Source organism: Cherax quadricarinatus, chromosome 78 (genome assembly GCF_038502225.1).
Source record: "Cherax quadricarinatus isolate ZL_2023a chromosome 78, ASM3850222v1, whole genome shotgun sequence".
In the NCBI taxonomy this organism is placed as follows: domain Eukaryota; kingdom Metazoa; phylum Arthropoda; class Malacostraca; order Decapoda; family Parastacidae; genus Cherax; species Cherax quadricarinatus.
The window spans coordinates 9,253,358-9,272,323 of record NC_091369.1 but is presented as its reverse complement, the minus strand read 5'-3'; the positions used below and the strand labels follow the sequence as shown (position 1 = coordinate 9,272,323).

Below are 18,966 nucleotides of genomic sequence, written 5' to 3'. Positions count from 1 at the left end.
AGATGTTAAGTAACTTCATTCCCTGAAGTCTCATTAGTTAAAGGAATTTATCAGTTGATCTGTCACTGTGTTTAGAAAGAGGTAAGGGTAATATAAATTATTGTTTTGAATTGGTTTATATACATCTTTTCATCACTTTGGTAAGTTTAAACTTTTTACCAGCTTTGTTTTAACAGTATTTTAGTGGCCTGGGAGTTTTGAATAGTTCAAGAATATTCACATACATTGTGTTTAAATTTTGAATATTATAGATGCACTGTAGGTAGGAGAAATTTATGGTGTAGTATAGATTTCATTGAATTGTATTGGTAGGTACACTCTGAAAAGAAACTAGGATACCTTTCACATTTGTCCTAATGAAGTCAAATCATGCCTAGTTATTTTGTTTTTCTAATTAAAAGTTTATAAAATCAATAATAACTTGCTTATCCTGTAAAACTGTTGTAGCTTAGCATTCTCTTCCTAGATATGTAACAAAGTAGTTTTTTGTAAAGCTTTTGCTGCAAGTAGTATTGCTTAGATTATGTAGTGTAAGTGTTGTATATTCTAAACTGTTTTATTTTAATTTTCTCTTAAAACTCAAAAGATGCTCATGACTTTTTAAATCTTATAAAATGTAATTCAGTTGTGGCTGTATTATGGCTGTTTTGATCAGGTTTTAATAATTAAGTAGGGAAAATTCTGATTGAGCATCTTTCCCTTGCACCAGTTTTATTTAGAGTATTTTGTTTTATTTACTTGTGTATTATTTTTGCTGTACTTTATTTTGAATTGCCTCATGGCATGTGCACACCTCTATCCCCACCCACTAGACTATCCCAGCACGACCCGCACCTTGGACCGTGGCCACACAGGCAGACGTCCCACCTCTGTTATTGGTTACTCCTCAATCACCCGAGGGGATGGCAGGAAAACTTCACGTAGGTCTTCAGATCTTTTTGTGGTTTGCATGTGTTGCATTACTATCAAAATTGTATTCGCCCCCTCTGATTGGAAGAAGCAAGGAAAATTTTGTAGTTATAAAGTGTACAAGTAATTAAACTATCTATGCTTCTTCCAGTCTTTACTTTTTAATATTTCTAATGATTTTATAGCTTAAATTTCAAGTTAAGAAAGTGAAATTTTCATTATGTTTGCTACAAATGGTACTGCCCCACATGCCACAGTGTATGGCTCCCAAGGCGATGGCCTCAATTATGGTGAGGATTATCGTGTACATGAGGCGCGCCGACCAAGCCTGGCCCTGGAAGGCAGTGGTTCCAGGCTGAGGCGAGGATCTGCCTCCTCCTACAACAATGTTGGCTCATCTGGAGGATACAAAAAGTACCGGTCAACAGGCAATCTGAGTGGTAAGCCCCACCTGAGAGGCAGGCATCAATCTGCCTTCCCAGTAACTGGTGGTGGTGGTGGCTAATTTGAACAATATTAGTGTAGATTCTACCTCGTCAGCTTCTAAACCATTCTGGTGGTGGATGTAAATATTTAAATTATTCTTACCATCATCTTTATACTAACAGGCTAAAATGTGGATAATGTGTAGCAGATAATTCTCTAAGTAATAGCCATAGTAGCATGTGATAGTCTATAATGTGGTGTGTGTTATTCATAGTAACTGTTAAGAAAATTTAAACATCAAAGCACAAGTTGCATGTCCTAAGTGAAAAATTGTATAGATATATTAAGAAACTGTTTCATTATTTTAAAAGAACATTGATGCTCAAGATTAATTATTCATAGATTATCTCTAATAACTTTAGGCACAGAAAAGCTTGTTAAAGTACGTACTAACCTTGCTTCCAACTAATTACACCAGGAGAAAATTGTCCTCAGTGACCCAGAGTGATTGCGATTAACAGTTTGTACATATGAAGGCTGTATGACCTGTAAGGGTTTAGAGCTTTTTTTTTTATAATAGTGTGGCTTTAATCTCCCAAAACTTCTTAACTTCATTAAATTCCATACCACTCATTGATGCTAAATAGCTGTAGTGTCTAAAACTGTGCCCAAATGTATAGAAAAAATTATACATTCTAAACCAAAAGGTTTTGAATGGTTAATATTGAGAATAATGTTCACTGGTAAAGTAATTTTGAAAGAATTTTACAAGAATTTATTTGAGAAGGCTATAGGTAGCTCTGATGCTGATTGCGTTTTATAAATTTTCCCTTGTAAGCTTTGTATATAAAAATTCTTTGATCAAGAGGCTACAATGGTAAAATGTTTTTGTTACTTTGCTGGCAGGACTACGTACAAGAAGTATGTTACATTGTATATAAGAACTTGTAGTGCATTGCAGTAGAATCTGTTATCAGATTTTTCAGTAGCATTTAAGATAATTATAAATTTTTGTAGTATTTAAGATTACATATTTTCTTTGTGTGTGTACTTGCCTATTTGTATTCACCTATTTGTGGTCACACTGTGTGACTTTGTCAGTGGTCCAAGTCGGACCGAAACGTCGTCGTAAGCTTCTCTCTTTTATGTGCGGGTTATTTGTGTATCCTGACCCTTGTCTGTTAACTTGCCACTCTCCAGATTCACTCCCTTTCAGCTCACGGGCCCTATTATATCTGCTCTTAACACTATATATGGAGCCTGCCTTCAGTGCTTCCTCACCAAAATCATTCCACTTCCCAATCCCTGAGACTGAAGAAATACTGCCTAGCATCCCTGTGGCTCATCTGTGACTTTAACTTCCATTCTGTTCCCAAGTTCCTGTTTCTTGCCTTTCAAACTCTCTCTCCCTGTCTACCCAATCAATTTCCCTGACTATTTTATTTATCATATCTTTCCTAGTTCTTCTATCCTCCAATGTAAATAATAAACTGAATTGTTATAACTATGACCATAATTTTTAAAGGGGTGGACCAGTAAGCTAATGGAAGGCCTCGGTCATATGATCAAAAGCTCCAATGGTGGGTCATCATCTGACTAAGACCCATGTCAGGAGACACTTGTCCTATTGCCTTACGAACCTTACCTAACCCAACCTCTAATGTCGATAGATTCATTTTCATTAGCCTCCCCTCATAGTTTGTAACCCTTAAGTTTCGAACAAGCCTCATTGCATTCTTGTACAAATGTTTTTTTTCAGGTGTAGGTTCCATACTGGTGCTGTGTATTCCAAGATGACCCTGATGTATGTTGTATAAAGGGCCCAGAATGACACTTTGTTGGGATTCCTGTAGGCTACTCAAAGATTTGCCAGACAAGCATTGGTTGCAGAGGTTATTTGGTTGATATGAGCCTCTGGCAATATGCTAGGCGCTATGGTCACCCTTACGTCTTTCTCCTTGGGTGAGGTCTGCTGCCTCTCCCTGTCAATATTCAAGTGTTCAGTCTAATGACTCCTTCCCCATTCTTCATAACTTTATATTTGTTGGGCTTCAGTTCATACAACCTCATATCTGATCAGTTTTGCAGTTTGTATCCTCATTAGTTCCACACAGACTCCCTTAGTACTGTACAGGCTATACAAAAATTTGACACACCTCACCCCCTAGTTCTCTGTATCCAACTTTGGTTACGCCGTATCTCTATCAAACATAAAGATATTGTTTTTTGTTGGGTCCCTGGTCATGTTGACGTACAGGACAATGAACAGGCAGACACTGCTGCGCGGTCAGCAGTACATGACCTTCCAGTTTCATATAGAGGTGTTCCATTCATGGACTATTTTGCTGTTATAGCTACCCACCTTCACACCCGTTGACAACAACGTTGGCCTGCTCTGCTCAATAATAAACTTTGTTCTATTAAACCGAGTATAGGTTACTGGCCGTCTTCTTGTCACCAGTGTCGAGGTTGGGAGACTACTCTCTCCCGCCTTCGCATTGGCCATACTCGTCTTTACTCATGGATATCTCATGGAGAGGCACCCTGCTCCTCTCTGTGAGAATTGTCAGGTTCCAGTATCAGTCAGCCACATTCTGTTAGACTGCCCACTTTATCAACGAGCACGCAGAATTTACCTCCGTCGTCTTCGCTCCGCTGCTCTCTCTTTACCTTCCCTTCTCGCTGATGGACCCACCTTTCATCCGGGCTCTCATTGACTTTTTGACAACAACTGACTTACTCCACAAACTCTGATGATACCTTCAACCCTTTCTACCTCAATCTCTTGCTACTCTCTACCCCTGCACTATCCCCTGCCCCACTGTTTTCTGTAACCTACTAATCATCCCTCCCTTTTTCTGCCGCCCGATACCCTCGCTTCCTTCCTTACCCCTGCAGCGCTCTATAGCCCTTGTGGCTTAGCACTTCTTTTTTATTATAATAATAATCCACATCATCAGCAGACACACATCTGACTCCTTCACATTTGGTTTATCATTCATATCAATGGAAACAGAATGGGTCCAAATACCAGTCCTTGCAGAATCCCCACTTATTACTCTTCTCCATTCTAATTTCTCTTTCCAGATTATCACTCTGTTTTCTTTAATTTTCTCTCTTCCCTTTCTCCTCTGTCTTCCCCATTTGGTCTCTTGTCATTTGTTTCTTTTCTATCCTTTTTAGTGGTGACATTTTTCTCTGGTACAGTGGGGCTTCAGTGATGAGCAGGACATAGTGTGATGGGATTTAGGTGGTACAGTAGGACATGGGTGGAGTGGTGGGGCTTCAGTGGTGTGGCAGAGAGTGGGTGCTGTGGTTGGGTTTGGTTGTGTGGCTGGAGCTTGGGTGACGCAGCTGAAATTTGGTAATGCGAGAGAGCATGGATGGTGCTGCAGGACTTGGGTGATGATGTTGGGTAGTGCGGCAGGGCTTGGGTGGTGCAGCAAGGTTTGGGTGGTGCAGTGGGGCTTGGGTGATGCAGGAGGGCTTGGATCTTTTGGTAGCACTTGGGTGCTCCAGTATGAGTATGCAGTTGGTCTTCAGGTGTTAGGACAACTTGAGGATGAGGTAGAGCTTCCAGGGGTGAGGCAGGACTAAGAGGGGGGGGGGGAATGTAAGACTTGAGGTAGTGGGTATGACTTGATGGTGTGGGTAAGACTTGATAGGATGGGTAGGACTTGAGGGTACAAGGCAAGATTTGTGGGGGAGGGGAGCAGGACCTGGGGGTGACGCAGAGTTTGGAGAGGTAGTCGAAGCAGGATTTGTGGGGAGGGGTGAGGCAGAACTAAGAGATTCCATGGTACTTGGGATCAGTAGGAGTGCTACATCAGCATGTTAGTTTTGTAATGTTATCATCATGCATATAATTGAAAGCAGTGAGGTTAGTTAACATCAGTACTACTGTAAATATATAATTAGGTTTGAAACTGTAGGTAAAAGATGCATGTTCACTGGTCAAGACATTAAGGAAATGTTTTGCCACAAGTTGCTTCTTCACTCCTAATGAAGAAGCCACTTGTGGCAAAATGGTTAAATATCTTGACAAGTACAAACGTCTTTTACCTACAACTTGTCAATGTCACATACCACATCCGCCACCATATTTGAGACTCTAGAGGAAAACTTGCCATATAAATAAATTCTAAGATCATTTTTTTTAACCATGTTTATTTTCAGAGCAGAAGTGTTTTACATGAATGCACGAGTGCTTCATCATTAGTGACATTTCATTTTGAAAGTGTAGAATTTTATATGCAGTGTGTATTGTATGAGACAATTTGTATTGCAAATGTTAGGATCAGTGTTTCAAAGTTCAGCTGTACTAGACCCTCAGTATGCAGTGCTGTATTTCCGTAGGCTGATTTTTGTGTCAGTCATTGGTGACTCAGAATATCGTAGCATATTTTCTATAGATAAAAATAGTATGGCATGGCAAATAATTTTGATCTGCTCATACCTAGCCAAAAGATGTTAAAAAATAGGAGAATTATATTTTTATAATTAGTTACATATTTATTATTATTGGTCTGCAGTTTTTAATGAATATTGAAGTTTTCAGAGTTCTCTAGTATATTACAATACTGTAAGTGTATATAAAATTATAAATCTAACTTCATAATAAATCATTAAATTTTTCATTTTAATCTTTAGTTGAAATATGTTTCACTTTTTAAAAACATGATGTATATTTAATTGTTTACACTCTGCAGGTCAAAGTGAACATGATAGCTTAGTATACCACATGAGTGAAGATAGTGGCCTTGGTCGTGCTACTCCTCCTCGCCGTGCTCCTTCTCCAGGAATGGCACGTCACCTACCTTCACCATCTGGTCCTGGTTCCTTACCTCCTGGCCTATTCTCTAAAAGACGGCAAGGTGGATTTGACGATGCAGCCAGTGATATCTCTTCCACCGCTAGTTCCACAATGGACTATTATGGTAAACTTTGTATTCTCTTGCTAATATCCAGTGTGCTATTGAGTGACAAAAATTATGAAAAGAAGTGGGTATCTATCTTGAGCTAACAGTTAGAAAACTCAGGTTTTGAAAATGCAGTTAACAAGAAATAAAACAATGAATATTTCAGTTCCCATGCTGGGTTACTCCTCATTACAGAAAATGTCTTTAATTCTTTCTCTATAATACTATTTCTTTTTGGGCAAGTACATCCCCACCCCTCAGAATTCAGTGAGATACTGATGATCATCTGTATGTGGTCCCATAATCTATTGAATTATTATAGAGACTTTAATACAGATTTATTGTTTTGGTTAGAGGTGAAAGCCTGGCTGAAAGAGTAGGGCATCTGTTATGCAATTTGTAGACTGAGGGTTGAGCTTCCACAACTCTATGCCAAATGACCCCCATGGCTTCAGTGCTTCACATACCGTATTTTCCGGCACATAAGACAGCGATTATGTGTGAGTGAGGTGAAAGTGTTGAATGATGATGAAAGTATTTTCTTTTTGGGGATTTTCTTTCTTTTTGGGTCACCCTGCCTCAGTGGGAGATGGCCGACTTGTTAAAAAAAAAAAAAACTGTTTCCAAGCATTTGTAATGTAGCATTAGTAAACAACTGCTAAAACATAACCCAAAGCCTACCCTTTGACCCTGACCTTGTGTATATTAAGACGAGGTGATTTTCCAGGACTTTTTGCGGGGAAAAAAAGCACTCCTTGTATGCCGGAAATTACAATAAAATATAATAGTAATAGTACACAAATAACCTGCACATAAAAGAGAGAAGCTTACGACGACGTTTCGGTCCGACTTGGACCATTGACAAAGTCTGTGTGACTTTGTCAATGGTCCAAGTCGGACCGAAATGTCGTCGTAAGCTTCTCTCTTTTATGTGCGGGTTATTTGTGTATCGTTCCAGTCACGGTATTGTGCCTTTTTTGTTATTTAAAATAGTAATAGCTCTGGTTTGAGGATCTTTACACCAGATTGGTGATATTCACTTCATAAAAAAGTCTTTATAATGATTGCTAGTAGTATGGGACATTGTTTTGGTCTAATTTGATCATGTATAGTTAACTGGGGGGGGGGAGAGGAAAAATGCATTAATTTTCATCTACCTATATTTCTAAGCATAAAACCGAATTTTTTAGTTTACCCTGTTGGCCACATATATACCTATAGCATATAAATTAATCTTTTAGTCCATCTATATGAGAAGAAATAAGACCTTTTTTTTTTTACACTGGTTAGGGGTGGGTGATAAAGCATAGCTTTTGGGGTAAATAAATATAGCAAAATAATACAAAATATGTATTTACGGTAGAACTCCCATATCCGTGGATTAAATTAGAGATGATTTTAGCCAGTTTCAGGACTGGATGTAGTAGGAATATCTAATCTAATTTTTGACAATTTTCCTGAGGATAGTCAGGGTATCCCTGCACCCCCAGTCTGTTTTATGGATTTTTAGTAAGTCTTGATTCAATTATTGAGATGCCATAAACCATGACCAGTCATTCCTGGTTATATTTTGTTATCCAGGAAATGAAGTAAGTCTTCTATATTTGTGTGATTATGAATTAAAAATAGAAGGAAAGTGTAATATAGGAGAGGCCTGGGGATGTGCAACATACGTAACAGTAAGATAAACCTGTTCACTGGGATGATTTCACTGAAGACCGGGGTAGAAATTAGCCGATCTGTGGACCAGTATGCTTTTATATTATGCTTATAGACATGAGGCATAAGCATTATTGTTGCAAAAAGCAAATACATTTCTGCAACAGTTGTCTATTTCCACCAGTGTGGTCTTGACTGTGGTGATGTGATCGTATTTGCCATGGTGTACTCAAAATACTTATTACTTTCCCTGACAATAGTTTCCATCAATGGCTGGTCAAAGAATAATTCAAAGAATTCCAGTTCATCTGCAGTGTTTCCAAGGGGACAAGTTGGTAGAATTCCACTTTGAGAGTCATCAAAGTGGTGGGGCTTGGGAACAAAATTGGGATTTTGCTGCCAATCCCAGATATGGTTTGCTGGTGGATACTGGACATCATAGGCTGGTTGCGCGGGTAGTTGTGGTTGTGGTGGGCTGGTGGCTGACGCTCCGCTTTGTCCTTGAACTGCGGAGTCAGCAGCGTGGGTCCCAGCCTGGGCTGGTGAGTCACGCATGGCCGTGGCACTACCATCATCCCTACCACCATCTAGTGATGCCTGTGGTCTATCCATGCCAAGTGTAGCCACATCATCCTCACTATCACTATCCATACCTGGTGTAGGGCCATGGGATGTACTCTGTCCCCTGGGCACAGCATAGGGTACACTACCCGAGCGCATGCAGCGGCGTACATACCGACACTTCATTGGTGAATATGATTGCTCACTATCACTACTCGAATGATCGTCAAGAGCAATAAAATCACAATCCACATCACTGTCATCATCATTACTGAAGTCAGAGGCCTGGCCACGTGAAAATAATAGTTTTCTCTTGCGTTGAGGTACAACCGACCGTGACTGACGAGTGCCCACACCAGAGGTAGAAGGTTGAGGATCGTCAGGGTTTTCTGCAATATTATCGATATCCTGGTCATTCCTTTCGGTCACTAACTGATCAAAGCCAAAGAATTTGTCTTCATTTCCACTTCCATCACTGTCAGAACTATCAGATAGGAACAGGAGAGTCCCAATTTTCCTTGGAGTGAGAGCTGCCTTGCGACGAGGCATGGTGAACAAGGGTAACTGAGCCGGCGTTCCCACAATGCTATGCGGGCGCCTAGATTTTTTGTTTATGGCGCACACCCACCACGCAGACCCGTTCTCTCACATGTAGGCCTATGAGCGTTTTCGCGCTAAATTTGACGGCGCTAGAATTTTGGCGTAGATCTACAGTTCGGACACTAAACGTGACGGACGGACCCTGAAAGGGTTAAAATAGAACTCGGAGTGGGCAGAAATCGTCAGTGCGTAAATTTCACCCAAACTGCTAACCTTGCACCTACGCAATTCCGTAAATTTTCCATAAAATTTCGTACTTTTAGTGTCATTACCTTCAGAAAAAGCTTCTTTACTGGGAGCAACATTAATTTTGGGGGTCTGGACAGTGAAAGGGTTAAGGAATTGTGACCTGTGATTGGGTACATTACCTGATAGCATTCAGTCCCTAAGAATGGAAAATCATGAAAACCAGTTTAGTCATGGTGCTTAGGGAGTTAGGTTTGAGGGTTTATTCTTATATAAGTTTTGCAAATATTGATGTAAGTAGCTTTATTGTGAAAATCATACATGTGTTAATTTATTTTTCAGGTCCAAAATTGTTTAAACAACCAACAGCTAAGTCCAATAGAACAATCATCCTGAATGCAGTTGAATATTGTGTCTTCCCGGGCATGGTAAATCAGACTGCCAAACATAGAGTTCTAGAGGAGATAGCACGTTCCGAGTCGAAACACTTCCTTGTCCTATTCCGAGATTCTGGTTGCCAGTTCCGAGCCATATATTCCTTTAACCCAGAGACGGAAGAGGTGTGCAAGCTGTATGGTACAGGTCCTAAACAAGTTAATGATAGAATGTTCGACAAATTCTTCAAGTAAGTGATCATCTTAGTACTTTTTTTCATTCTCTGAATGGTACAAATTAGCATTATAAGATATAGTACAAGTCTGATAAAATGGACAAATAGGGGAGGTGGTGTCCAGTTCACTGAAAATTCCATTATATTGAACGTTTCAGTTAAGCGAACATAGTCCACTTAGCCAACTATGGGACATGGACAAGTGTCTTTAACCCTTAAACTGTCCAAACAGAACTACGTTCACATGCGTAGTGCTCCAAAAGTAGATCTACATTTTTTACATATTTTCAAATACAACAAAAAAAAAAATGTAACCAAAGTTTTTTTACACATTTTCAACTGTAGAAAAAAAAAAGGTCTACCTTTTTATACATACATTCAAATGTTGAAAAAACGTAGATCTATGTTTGGACAGTTTAAGGGTTAATAAAACAGATTTAGTACACTGTATTGATGACACCACTGGACATGCAAAAAAAAACTAATGTAAGCTTTCTTTCTTCTTTCTTTTTCTCCCACCCCTCTCTCTCTCCTTAATGGAAATATAGAAAGTCTGCTTGCTTGTCCATCTTAAATGGAGTAATGGTCAAGCATGTGTTCGACAGTCCCTTGATATTATGAATTGTTCTGCTCCATGGCTATTTTAACCCTTTCACTGACTGTGTCATCACTGACCAGATTCGAGGTCACTGTCAGTGCCGTAGTACTACGCCATGAGCTTAGCTCACTCAGATAAGCTGTGAGTGGTAAATTTGGGCCTTGATATGAGAGAAGGGGTGTATGTGATAAGTGTGTACTATGTAAAAGAAAATCCTGCAGCACGTAGTGCATAATGAGATAAAAAAAAACTGTGACCATGTTTTTGGTTTAAAACAGCGACTCTGCGGTGTATTTTCATATGGTTGTATTCTCGGTTTCTTGATCTCATTTGATAGAACTAGATATACTATAGAATTAGAGATGATTTTAATGGATTCAGGATTGAAAATAGCTTGAAATTGAGCTCAAAGTAACAGAAATATTTGATTTTTGCCAATATTCAAGAGTAAACAAGTTACGTCACTCGTCCAATGCCCGTCCAACTGGTGGGTTATACAATTATTACAATGTGTTGCATAACAGTAAATCTTCTATTTTGTGTTAATAAAAAATAAAAATGGAATTCATGTATAAAGCCTGGGAACATAACTGATGAACAGAGGAAATGTTATTTTAGGGCCAGGAATACCTGCATTGTTTATTCTAAACTCTATTTTGAAATTTGTGTGAAATTGCCCAAATTACCAATTTCTGATCACTTTATTGGGTAGTTGAAATAATTGATTAGGCAATTTCTTGTGCTCATTCGATAAAATGGAAGAATTTGGTTAACTGGAACAGTGTAGTTGACAATCGCCAATGCTTAAATATTGCTGACATGGCAAAATTCGCGAAAGCGTAATTTCATCATTTTCCATCAAATTTTGTGCTTTTTGTTTTATTTTCATAAGAAAAATAATTTTTTTTTTAAATTCATGGATGTTGTGGACAGGTTTCAGACCGGGGATCTGGACAGTGAAAGGGTTAATCAGACATCCCATTAAACGTTAATGTTAAGCCTTTGTTTGGTCACATTTTTTGTCTGTTTTATCTGACATCCACTTTACGGGGGTCAGTTTTATCAGACTTTTACTGTGTATTTATAAATTTTTTAAGTTTTAAAGTAGAGAATTATTTTTGGAAACTTAGGTTTCTGTTATTATGGTTATGCTGTTTTTCGCATGCTTTTCATGAAAACTAATATACTAAGTACAACCTAGAAAAAAAAATTTTTTTTTTAGTATGTATATTTTCTCACTTTAATGTCATTGTTTATTCTCCACAGATACAACTCTGGGGGCAAATGTTTCTCTCAGATCCACACTAAGCACTTGACTGTTACTATTGATGCGTTTACCATTCATAATTCTCTCTGGCAGGGAAAGCGTGTGAACCTTCCCTCCAAAAAGGACATGACTCTTGTTATTTAAGTTTCCTGAGAAAGCAGCTTCTCGTTTACTAAACCCACATACAGTATATTTTGGTACTCATGCATACACTGCGAGAATGTCATGTGTGGCTCTGCTGCTCCAGTTGGTCTCTTACCAAGAGATATTGATGAGCATTTTTATACAATATTAATTCTGACGATAGATAATGGTATGCTACTCCTGAGGAAATCTCTCGTGTGTGGGCTTACAGAGTTTCGAGAGGCTAAAAATTTTCTTATGTACTGAGGAATTCCTCTCAACGGGTGAATTTTTTAGGATAAATAAGCCATTTTATGTGTGAGACAGCAAGCCTTTTCCTCAGCCTTTGCTCACACAGTTCCCCCAGTACTAGCCTTAAAGCATTTAAAGGTTTTGGTTGTGGCTCTGTTGGTCAGTATAACCAATTAGTCAGGTTGTTTACAAAACAGAATTTGTTATCGGTTGCTCTGGTCTTTAAAGGGTTTGGTGGTTTATATGACTGCAAGTTTATGGCAGCCTTCTCCACTGTGCTAGAAGCCATTTCATTTTAGAGGATATGAAGAAAGGTTTATAAAGTTAGGGAATAAAATGTATTTAGAAGTTTTAATATGATTTTCAAAGTAGTAAATAAATTGACATCAACCTCAGATGTGACTTGAACTGAAAGTTGACTTGATATCCTGCCATTAGCAGCCTTCATTTATAATGTTCTGTTCAACAGTTATTTGGAAAATTCCCTATTGCAAGTCAAAAGTAAGATTATTAGAAAATTATGGGTACTAGGATGTGATTTTTTTCTGTAGATTTTCAAAGATTAAAGGGTTGGTGGTCATTGGTCACTCCTGTATTCTGTGTAAATCTTTGAAAAATGTTTATTTAGTGGAGGGGTAATTCTGGGTTATATGCTGTATTTCCTCCATGAAATTTCTCGATCACATTCCTGTTGCTGGGTTAGTACGTGTTAGGATTTTATTTAAATCAGACCTTATTGATAAGGGGTGCCATAATGTCAAGACTTAAAGGTTAATGTGATGATTGTTACTTAAACGGTTTTTGCAACCATTGAAATGCAAACAACAGCATGAATTTGAAGATGTGAGGTCAGCAGGGCATATAATTTGTTTGCAGTGTTAACTAATGCAATTCCATATAACATTCGCTTCTCGTACTAAATCTGTGATTCTTGTGATCGTTAGGTAAGATTTGCATCAGGCATATGTAAGTAGTATCTCCATGTATTTTTTAGAATGTATGTAGGTTAAAGGAAAGGAAGAATATTAAGGCTAAATAATGCCTGCGTTGGAGCTAGCCTTGCTTGCATAATCCTGACGATACAATTAATTCCAACTTGTTTAGATATAAATTATAGTGTTGAACTTGTATATATTAGAATGTGATAGGGGAACAATGATGCTGGATTGTGGAAACATTCCTCTTTTTCCCCAAATACTCACAAAGAGACTGTATATCTGAACAAAAGATTTCCATAAGTTTGAAGAGTTTCCGTAGCTTTTGTACTAAGGAATGTTTATTTTATTTTCTATTTTCTTTTTGTGTGTGTGTATGTTATCGTCTTGTAATCAAACTGTTAAATACCTACCACTTTTGACATTTTTATTTCTTCATTGATATCATCTCATATGTTAATACTTCGTTACATTTTAAATCCATTCAATATTCTCCAGTTAAAAAAATTGGTTACAATAAATGCAATACTAGAAAAGCTGACACTTAAAATATATACTGGAGAGAGGGTGCTCATACATTCAGTTATGTATATTAACTAATGATGTATATGGTATGAAGATTAACACAAAGCTAATGGCGACCTCTAGGCTAGCGATATCCTGTTGTCACATTAATGGCATGCAGTGTGAAATTACCCATTTGTTTGTATGCATGTACTTACCTATTTGTAGTTGCAGGAATGGAGCTTATGCAAGTGGTGTCCTGTCCTTTATTTTCCAGTATCCTTTTTTTCTGTTGTATCTTTCATTGTTTAAAGTCAGCCTCTTCTCTGTTACTGATACTTTATATCACTTTTATTAATTTATTTGTAGATATTACTAACCCTTGTTGTTTAGCGCTTCGTTTTGTTTATAATAATAATTGTAGATATTACTTATCTGCTGCTTAATGAAACCCTTTTTAGTGTCATTAGTCTGTCCAGTGTAACTTTCCTCAGTTCGGAAATCCTCTTTTAATTATACTCCTTTATTAATGTTCAAATACCACATCACAGCAGCATATTCTAATTTTGATCTAATATATGCTATAAAAACAATCAGGACTTTGACTTTAGTAATGTTGAAAACTATTTTAAATTGGCATATAAAATCAGCATGCTTCTTACTACTCCAGTTATGATTTTCTATTGTTGATTTGCAATTGCCTCAAGATCATTAACAAACATCTTCAAAAACCACATTACAGTTTCATCCATTTCCTTTGTGTGTAATTTCCTATTAAGTGTTTCCAGGCGTTTAGCTCTTGGCTCTGTTTTTTGCAATTCAACCAACTGAACAGGAAATATCTCATATCTGCTTTTGAACCGCTGCATGAATTTGGCTTGTGCAATCTCACTTCGCAAGTCATTGCATTTTTTTTTTCTTGCTTTATTACTGTTGTTTGTTTGCCTAAAGATGAGAGGCTCATGTCTTCTATCCTTTCTTCAAAGCTTATTTCTACTCAGAACCAGTCTCATGGTCTTGAACTTTCTCAAGTTTCACCTGCTGCTTGATTAAGCAAAGGTTCTATACTGGCACTCCAAATTGCTGAAGTATCTTTATAGCCTTTTCTCATTGGCAAGTCATATAAAATGGGAATAACTTGGAGCCCCTGTACTAGTCCTTGATTTACTTCACTAGTTATTCTTATCCTGATGATGCCTTCTCTGTCACAGTATTGAAGGCTTTATTGCACAACGAATATCCAGTCTGTAATTGTGTTTGTGTATTAAGCAGTTATTATCATTCCTGAACGTATGCTGTTCATCCATTTGGAATTTTGTTTTAATAGATGTTTGACATAAGTTTTAGAGAGGCTTGTTTATAATTCAGGTATTAGTATAAAAATTATGTTCATAAGAACATTCAGCATTTAGGGGTCATACTGTGCCTATTAGGTACTGGTATTCTTTTCTGACATTTTCTTAAATTGCTATGGTGTTTGCCATTTTCTAACCTTGTAGCATTTTGCCTGTCCCTAATGATTTAGTGAAAAATCTGAGTGAAAGTATACAGTATTTTAACTCGTGGTATTTATGCTAACATTTCTTGGAAGTGCCAGGCTCCATTGGTATTCCCTTCACTACCATCTTCAATACCTGTCATAGCCCAAAAGAAAAACTGAATCTTGAGCTCATTGTATGCTTCAGTCATTTAGTGCAGATATTCCTACCTTTTTCCATAAGGTTACCACCTGATTATTTTACTTGTATGGCTATAAAGTAACTTTGGTTCTGTTTGCCATAAATGCTGTATGCATGGATATGTACTTGGCTAATTATTTGTGGGTATTAGGCTCCAGCTGTTGGCTTTACGTAAAGCAACTGTTAGTGTAATGTACCCTGTATCCTATGGTCTTTGTTGTATTTGTGTGATTGCACATATGCATGGGTTTTTCATGAATTTGCATATGCTTATCAGTGGAGTATATTTTCTTAGTGTTGATTATGCTCCTACTGTTTAAACAAAATTGGTTGCCATTACTGTTTAAACTACTAATTGTGAAATGGGAATGTATGCTATTAGTGATACAACAGTGTAAAGCACACTACAGAGTGCCTAGAGGAGTTCACCTTTACAATGAGAGATCCATAAGGGAATGCATAGCCAGGTCAGATGTAAATTATAAAACAGGTAGCTGGATTAATTTAAAAATCTTCATATGGAAGAATGAATTTGACTTCTGGCAGTCAGCTGCTGTTCATTGGGAGGTTGTTTGCTTGAGATAAAGGTCATTACATGTAATGTTTCTTCTTCAAGTAGATGGTTTTGTAATGAATTTAAGATGTCCAGCTATTTAATGTTTGTAATTATTTACAAAATACTGCTTACAATGACTTCAGCACCTGGATGAGTTTTATGAGCAAGCTTTAGACATATTGTCTAATAAGGATAGATTTTGGGTCTCTGAATGTCAAGGTGAACAAGTTATCCCTTGCTGACTCCATTTGTTTTGATTTAGTGTGACCATGTGTACATACTGTTTTATATTTATTCCCAACATCTCAAAATGGGGTGGGCTTATAGAGAACTCCAATGTCTGCTTGTTATTAATGATAACAATAAATTCAGTCTTTTTCATAATTAATGTTTTATTTTCCATTAAAATTAACTCCACAGGACAAATGAATAACACGTTAAAATTAAGTTCGTGCATAGGACCTACGTAGTGGTAGCATGAAGTTGCACTTTGATTATTATAAAAAAAAATGAAGGGCTGTGCACTTTGCAGTTAATTTGCTTGTCCTTAGTGGGAACATTGTTTCTTTAAAAAATAAGGGATTTAGGTTCTGAAATTCCCATAGGCTTGAATAGAAAATGGAAGTAGTTCAGGGATAACTTTTATGTTTTGAAAGGTGGTGTGAAATTCCCAGAGACTTCATGAATAGAAAATGGGACTGCATCATAGAAAATGGAAGTATTTTAGGGGTAACTTTTATATTTTGAAAGGTGGTGTGAAATTCCCAGGGACTTTATGAATAGAAAATGGGACTGCATCACAGAAAATGGAGGTAAATAAGGGGTAACTTTTATATTTTGAAAGGTGGAGTGAAATTCCCATAGATTTCATGAATAGAAAATGGGACTGCATCATAGAAAATGGAAGTATTTTAGGGGTAACTTTTATATTTTGAAAGGTGGTGTAAGTTCCAGCTGTTCGGGTCTGTTCTTTCTCACTCCCTTGCTCGAAAGCTCAACTGCCTACGGTGGCTTCCCGCTCTCTTTTTCTTGATCACTTCCACTCTCATTCTCATGCCACCGCTGTGTACACAGATGGCTCTAAGTCTTCAGACGGCGTCGGATTCGCAGCAGTGTTTCCGGACAGCGTCGTACGAGGGCATTTACTATCTTCAGCTAGCATTTTTACTGCTGAACTGTATGCCATTCTTGCAGCACTTATTCGTATTGCATCTATGCCTGTGTCATCATTTGTAGTAGTCTCAGACTCCCTTAGTGCTCTACAGGCTATACGAAAATTTGATACATCTCATCCCCTAGTTCTCCGTATCCAACTTTGGCTACGCCGTATCTCTACCAAACATAAAGATATTGTTTTTTGTTGGGTCCCTGGTCATGTCGACGTACAGGGCAATGAACAGGCAGACACTGCTGCGCGGTCAGCAGTATATGACCTACCAATTTCCTATCGAGGTGTTCCATTTCTAGACTATTTTGCTGCAATAGCTACCCACCTTCGCACCCGTTGGCAACAACGTTGGTCAACTCTGCTCGGTAACAAACTTCATTCTATTAAACCGAGCATAGGTTACTGGCCGTCTTCTTGTCATCAGTGCCGAGGTTGGGAGACCACTCTCTCCCGCCTTCGCATTGGCCACACTCGTCTTACTCATGGGTATCTCATGGAGAGGCACCCTGTTCCTCTCTGTGAGCAGTGTCAAGTTCCAGTATCGATTAGCCACATTCTGTTAGACTGCCCTCTCTATCAACGAGCACGCAGAATTTACCTCCAACGTCGTCTTCGTTCTCCTACTCTCTCTTTACCTTCCCTTCTTGCTGATGGACCCTCCTTTAATCCTGACTCTCTCATTGACTTCTTGACAACGACTGATTTACTCCACAAACTCTGATGATACTTTTCACACTCCCCTCAGCCCTTTCTGGTTCAGTCTCTTGCTGCCCTTTACCCTTTCACCATCCACTGCCCCGCTGTTATCCGTAACCTGTTGCTCATCCATCTCCCTTTTGCCACCTGATGCCCTCGCTTCCTTCCTGCCCTGCAGCGCTGTATAGTCCTTGTGGCTTAGCGCTTCTTTTTGATTATAATAATAATATGAATAGAAAATGGGACTGCATCACAGAAAATGGAGGTAAATAAGGGGTAACTTTTATATTTTGAAAGGTGGAGTGAAATTCCCATAGACTTCATGAATAGAAAATGGGACTGCATCATAGAAAATGGAAGTATTTTAGGGGTAACTTTTATATTTTGAAAGGTGGTATGAAATTCCCAGAGACTTTATGAATAGAAAATGGGACTGCATCACAGAAAATGGAGGTAAATAAGGGGTAACTTTTATATTTTGAAAGGTGGAGTGAAATTCCCATAGACTTCATGAATAGAAAATGGGACTGCATCATAGAAAATGGTAGTATTTTAGGGGTAACTTTTATATTTTGAAAGGTGGTGTGAAATTCCCAGAGACTTTATGAATAGAAAATGGGACTGCATCACAGAAAATGGAGGTAAATAAGGGGTAACTTTTATATTTTGAAAGGTGGAGTGAAATTCCCATAGACTTCACGAATAGAAAATGGGACTGCATCATAGAAAATGGAAGTATTTTAGGGGTAACTTATATTTTGAAAGGTGGTGTGAAATTCCCAGAGACTTTATGAAAAGAAAATGGGACTGCTCACAGAAAATGGAGGAAAATAAGGGGTAACTTTAATATTTTGAAAGGTGGAGTGAAATTCCCATAGACTTCATGAATAGAAAATGGGACTGCATCATAGAAAATGGAAGTATTTTAGGGGTAACTTTTATATTTTGAAAGGTGGTGTGAAATTCCCAGAGACTTTATGAATAGAAAATGGGACTGCATCACAGAAAATGGAGGTAAATAAGGGGTAACTTTTATATTTTGAAAGGTGGAGTGAAATTCCCATAGACTTCATGAATAGAAAATGAGACTGCATCATAGAAAATGGAAGTATTTTAGGGGTAACTTATATTTTGAAAGGTGGTGTGAAATTCCCAGAGACTTTATGAATAGAAAATGGGACTGCATCACAGAAAATGGAGGTAAATAAGGGGTAACTTTTATATTTTGAAAGGTGGAGTGAAATTCCCATAGACCATGAATAGACAATGGGACTGCATCAGAAAATGGAAGTATTTTAGGGGTAACTTTTATATTTTG

At 37.9% G+C, this 18,966-nt stretch overlaps 1 protein-coding gene across 22 annotated transcripts in view; it reads left to right on the top strand.

Annotated features, from left to right (window-relative positions):
* The window catches only part of Patronin (calmodulin-regulated spectrin-associated protein patronin), a 213,072-nt gene extending 196,904 nt beyond the window's left edge, over nucleotides 1-16,168 (top strand). For 17 of the 22 annotated variants that reach the window (XM_053795430.2, XM_053795420.2, XM_053795424.2 and 14 more), the window contains 5 exons: nucleotides 813-920; nucleotides 1,167-1,349; nucleotides 6,045-6,272; nucleotides 9,603-9,885; nucleotides 11,735-16,168. In XM_053795430.2, the coding sequence (XP_053651405.1) occupies nucleotides 813-920; nucleotides 1,167-1,349; nucleotides 6,045-6,272; nucleotides 9,603-9,885; nucleotides 11,735-11,879 (947 nt within the window). In that variant the 3' untranslated portion in view covers nucleotides 11,880-16,168. The remainder of the gene's footprint in view (nucleotides 1-812; nucleotides 921-1,166; nucleotides 1,350-6,044; nucleotides 6,273-9,602; nucleotides 9,886-11,734) is intronic. The other 5 variants (XM_053795423.2, XM_053795417.2, XM_053795427.2 and 2 more) reach the window with 3 other exon arrangements.
* The last annotated feature ends 2,798 nt before the right edge of the window (nucleotides 16,169-18,966 follow it).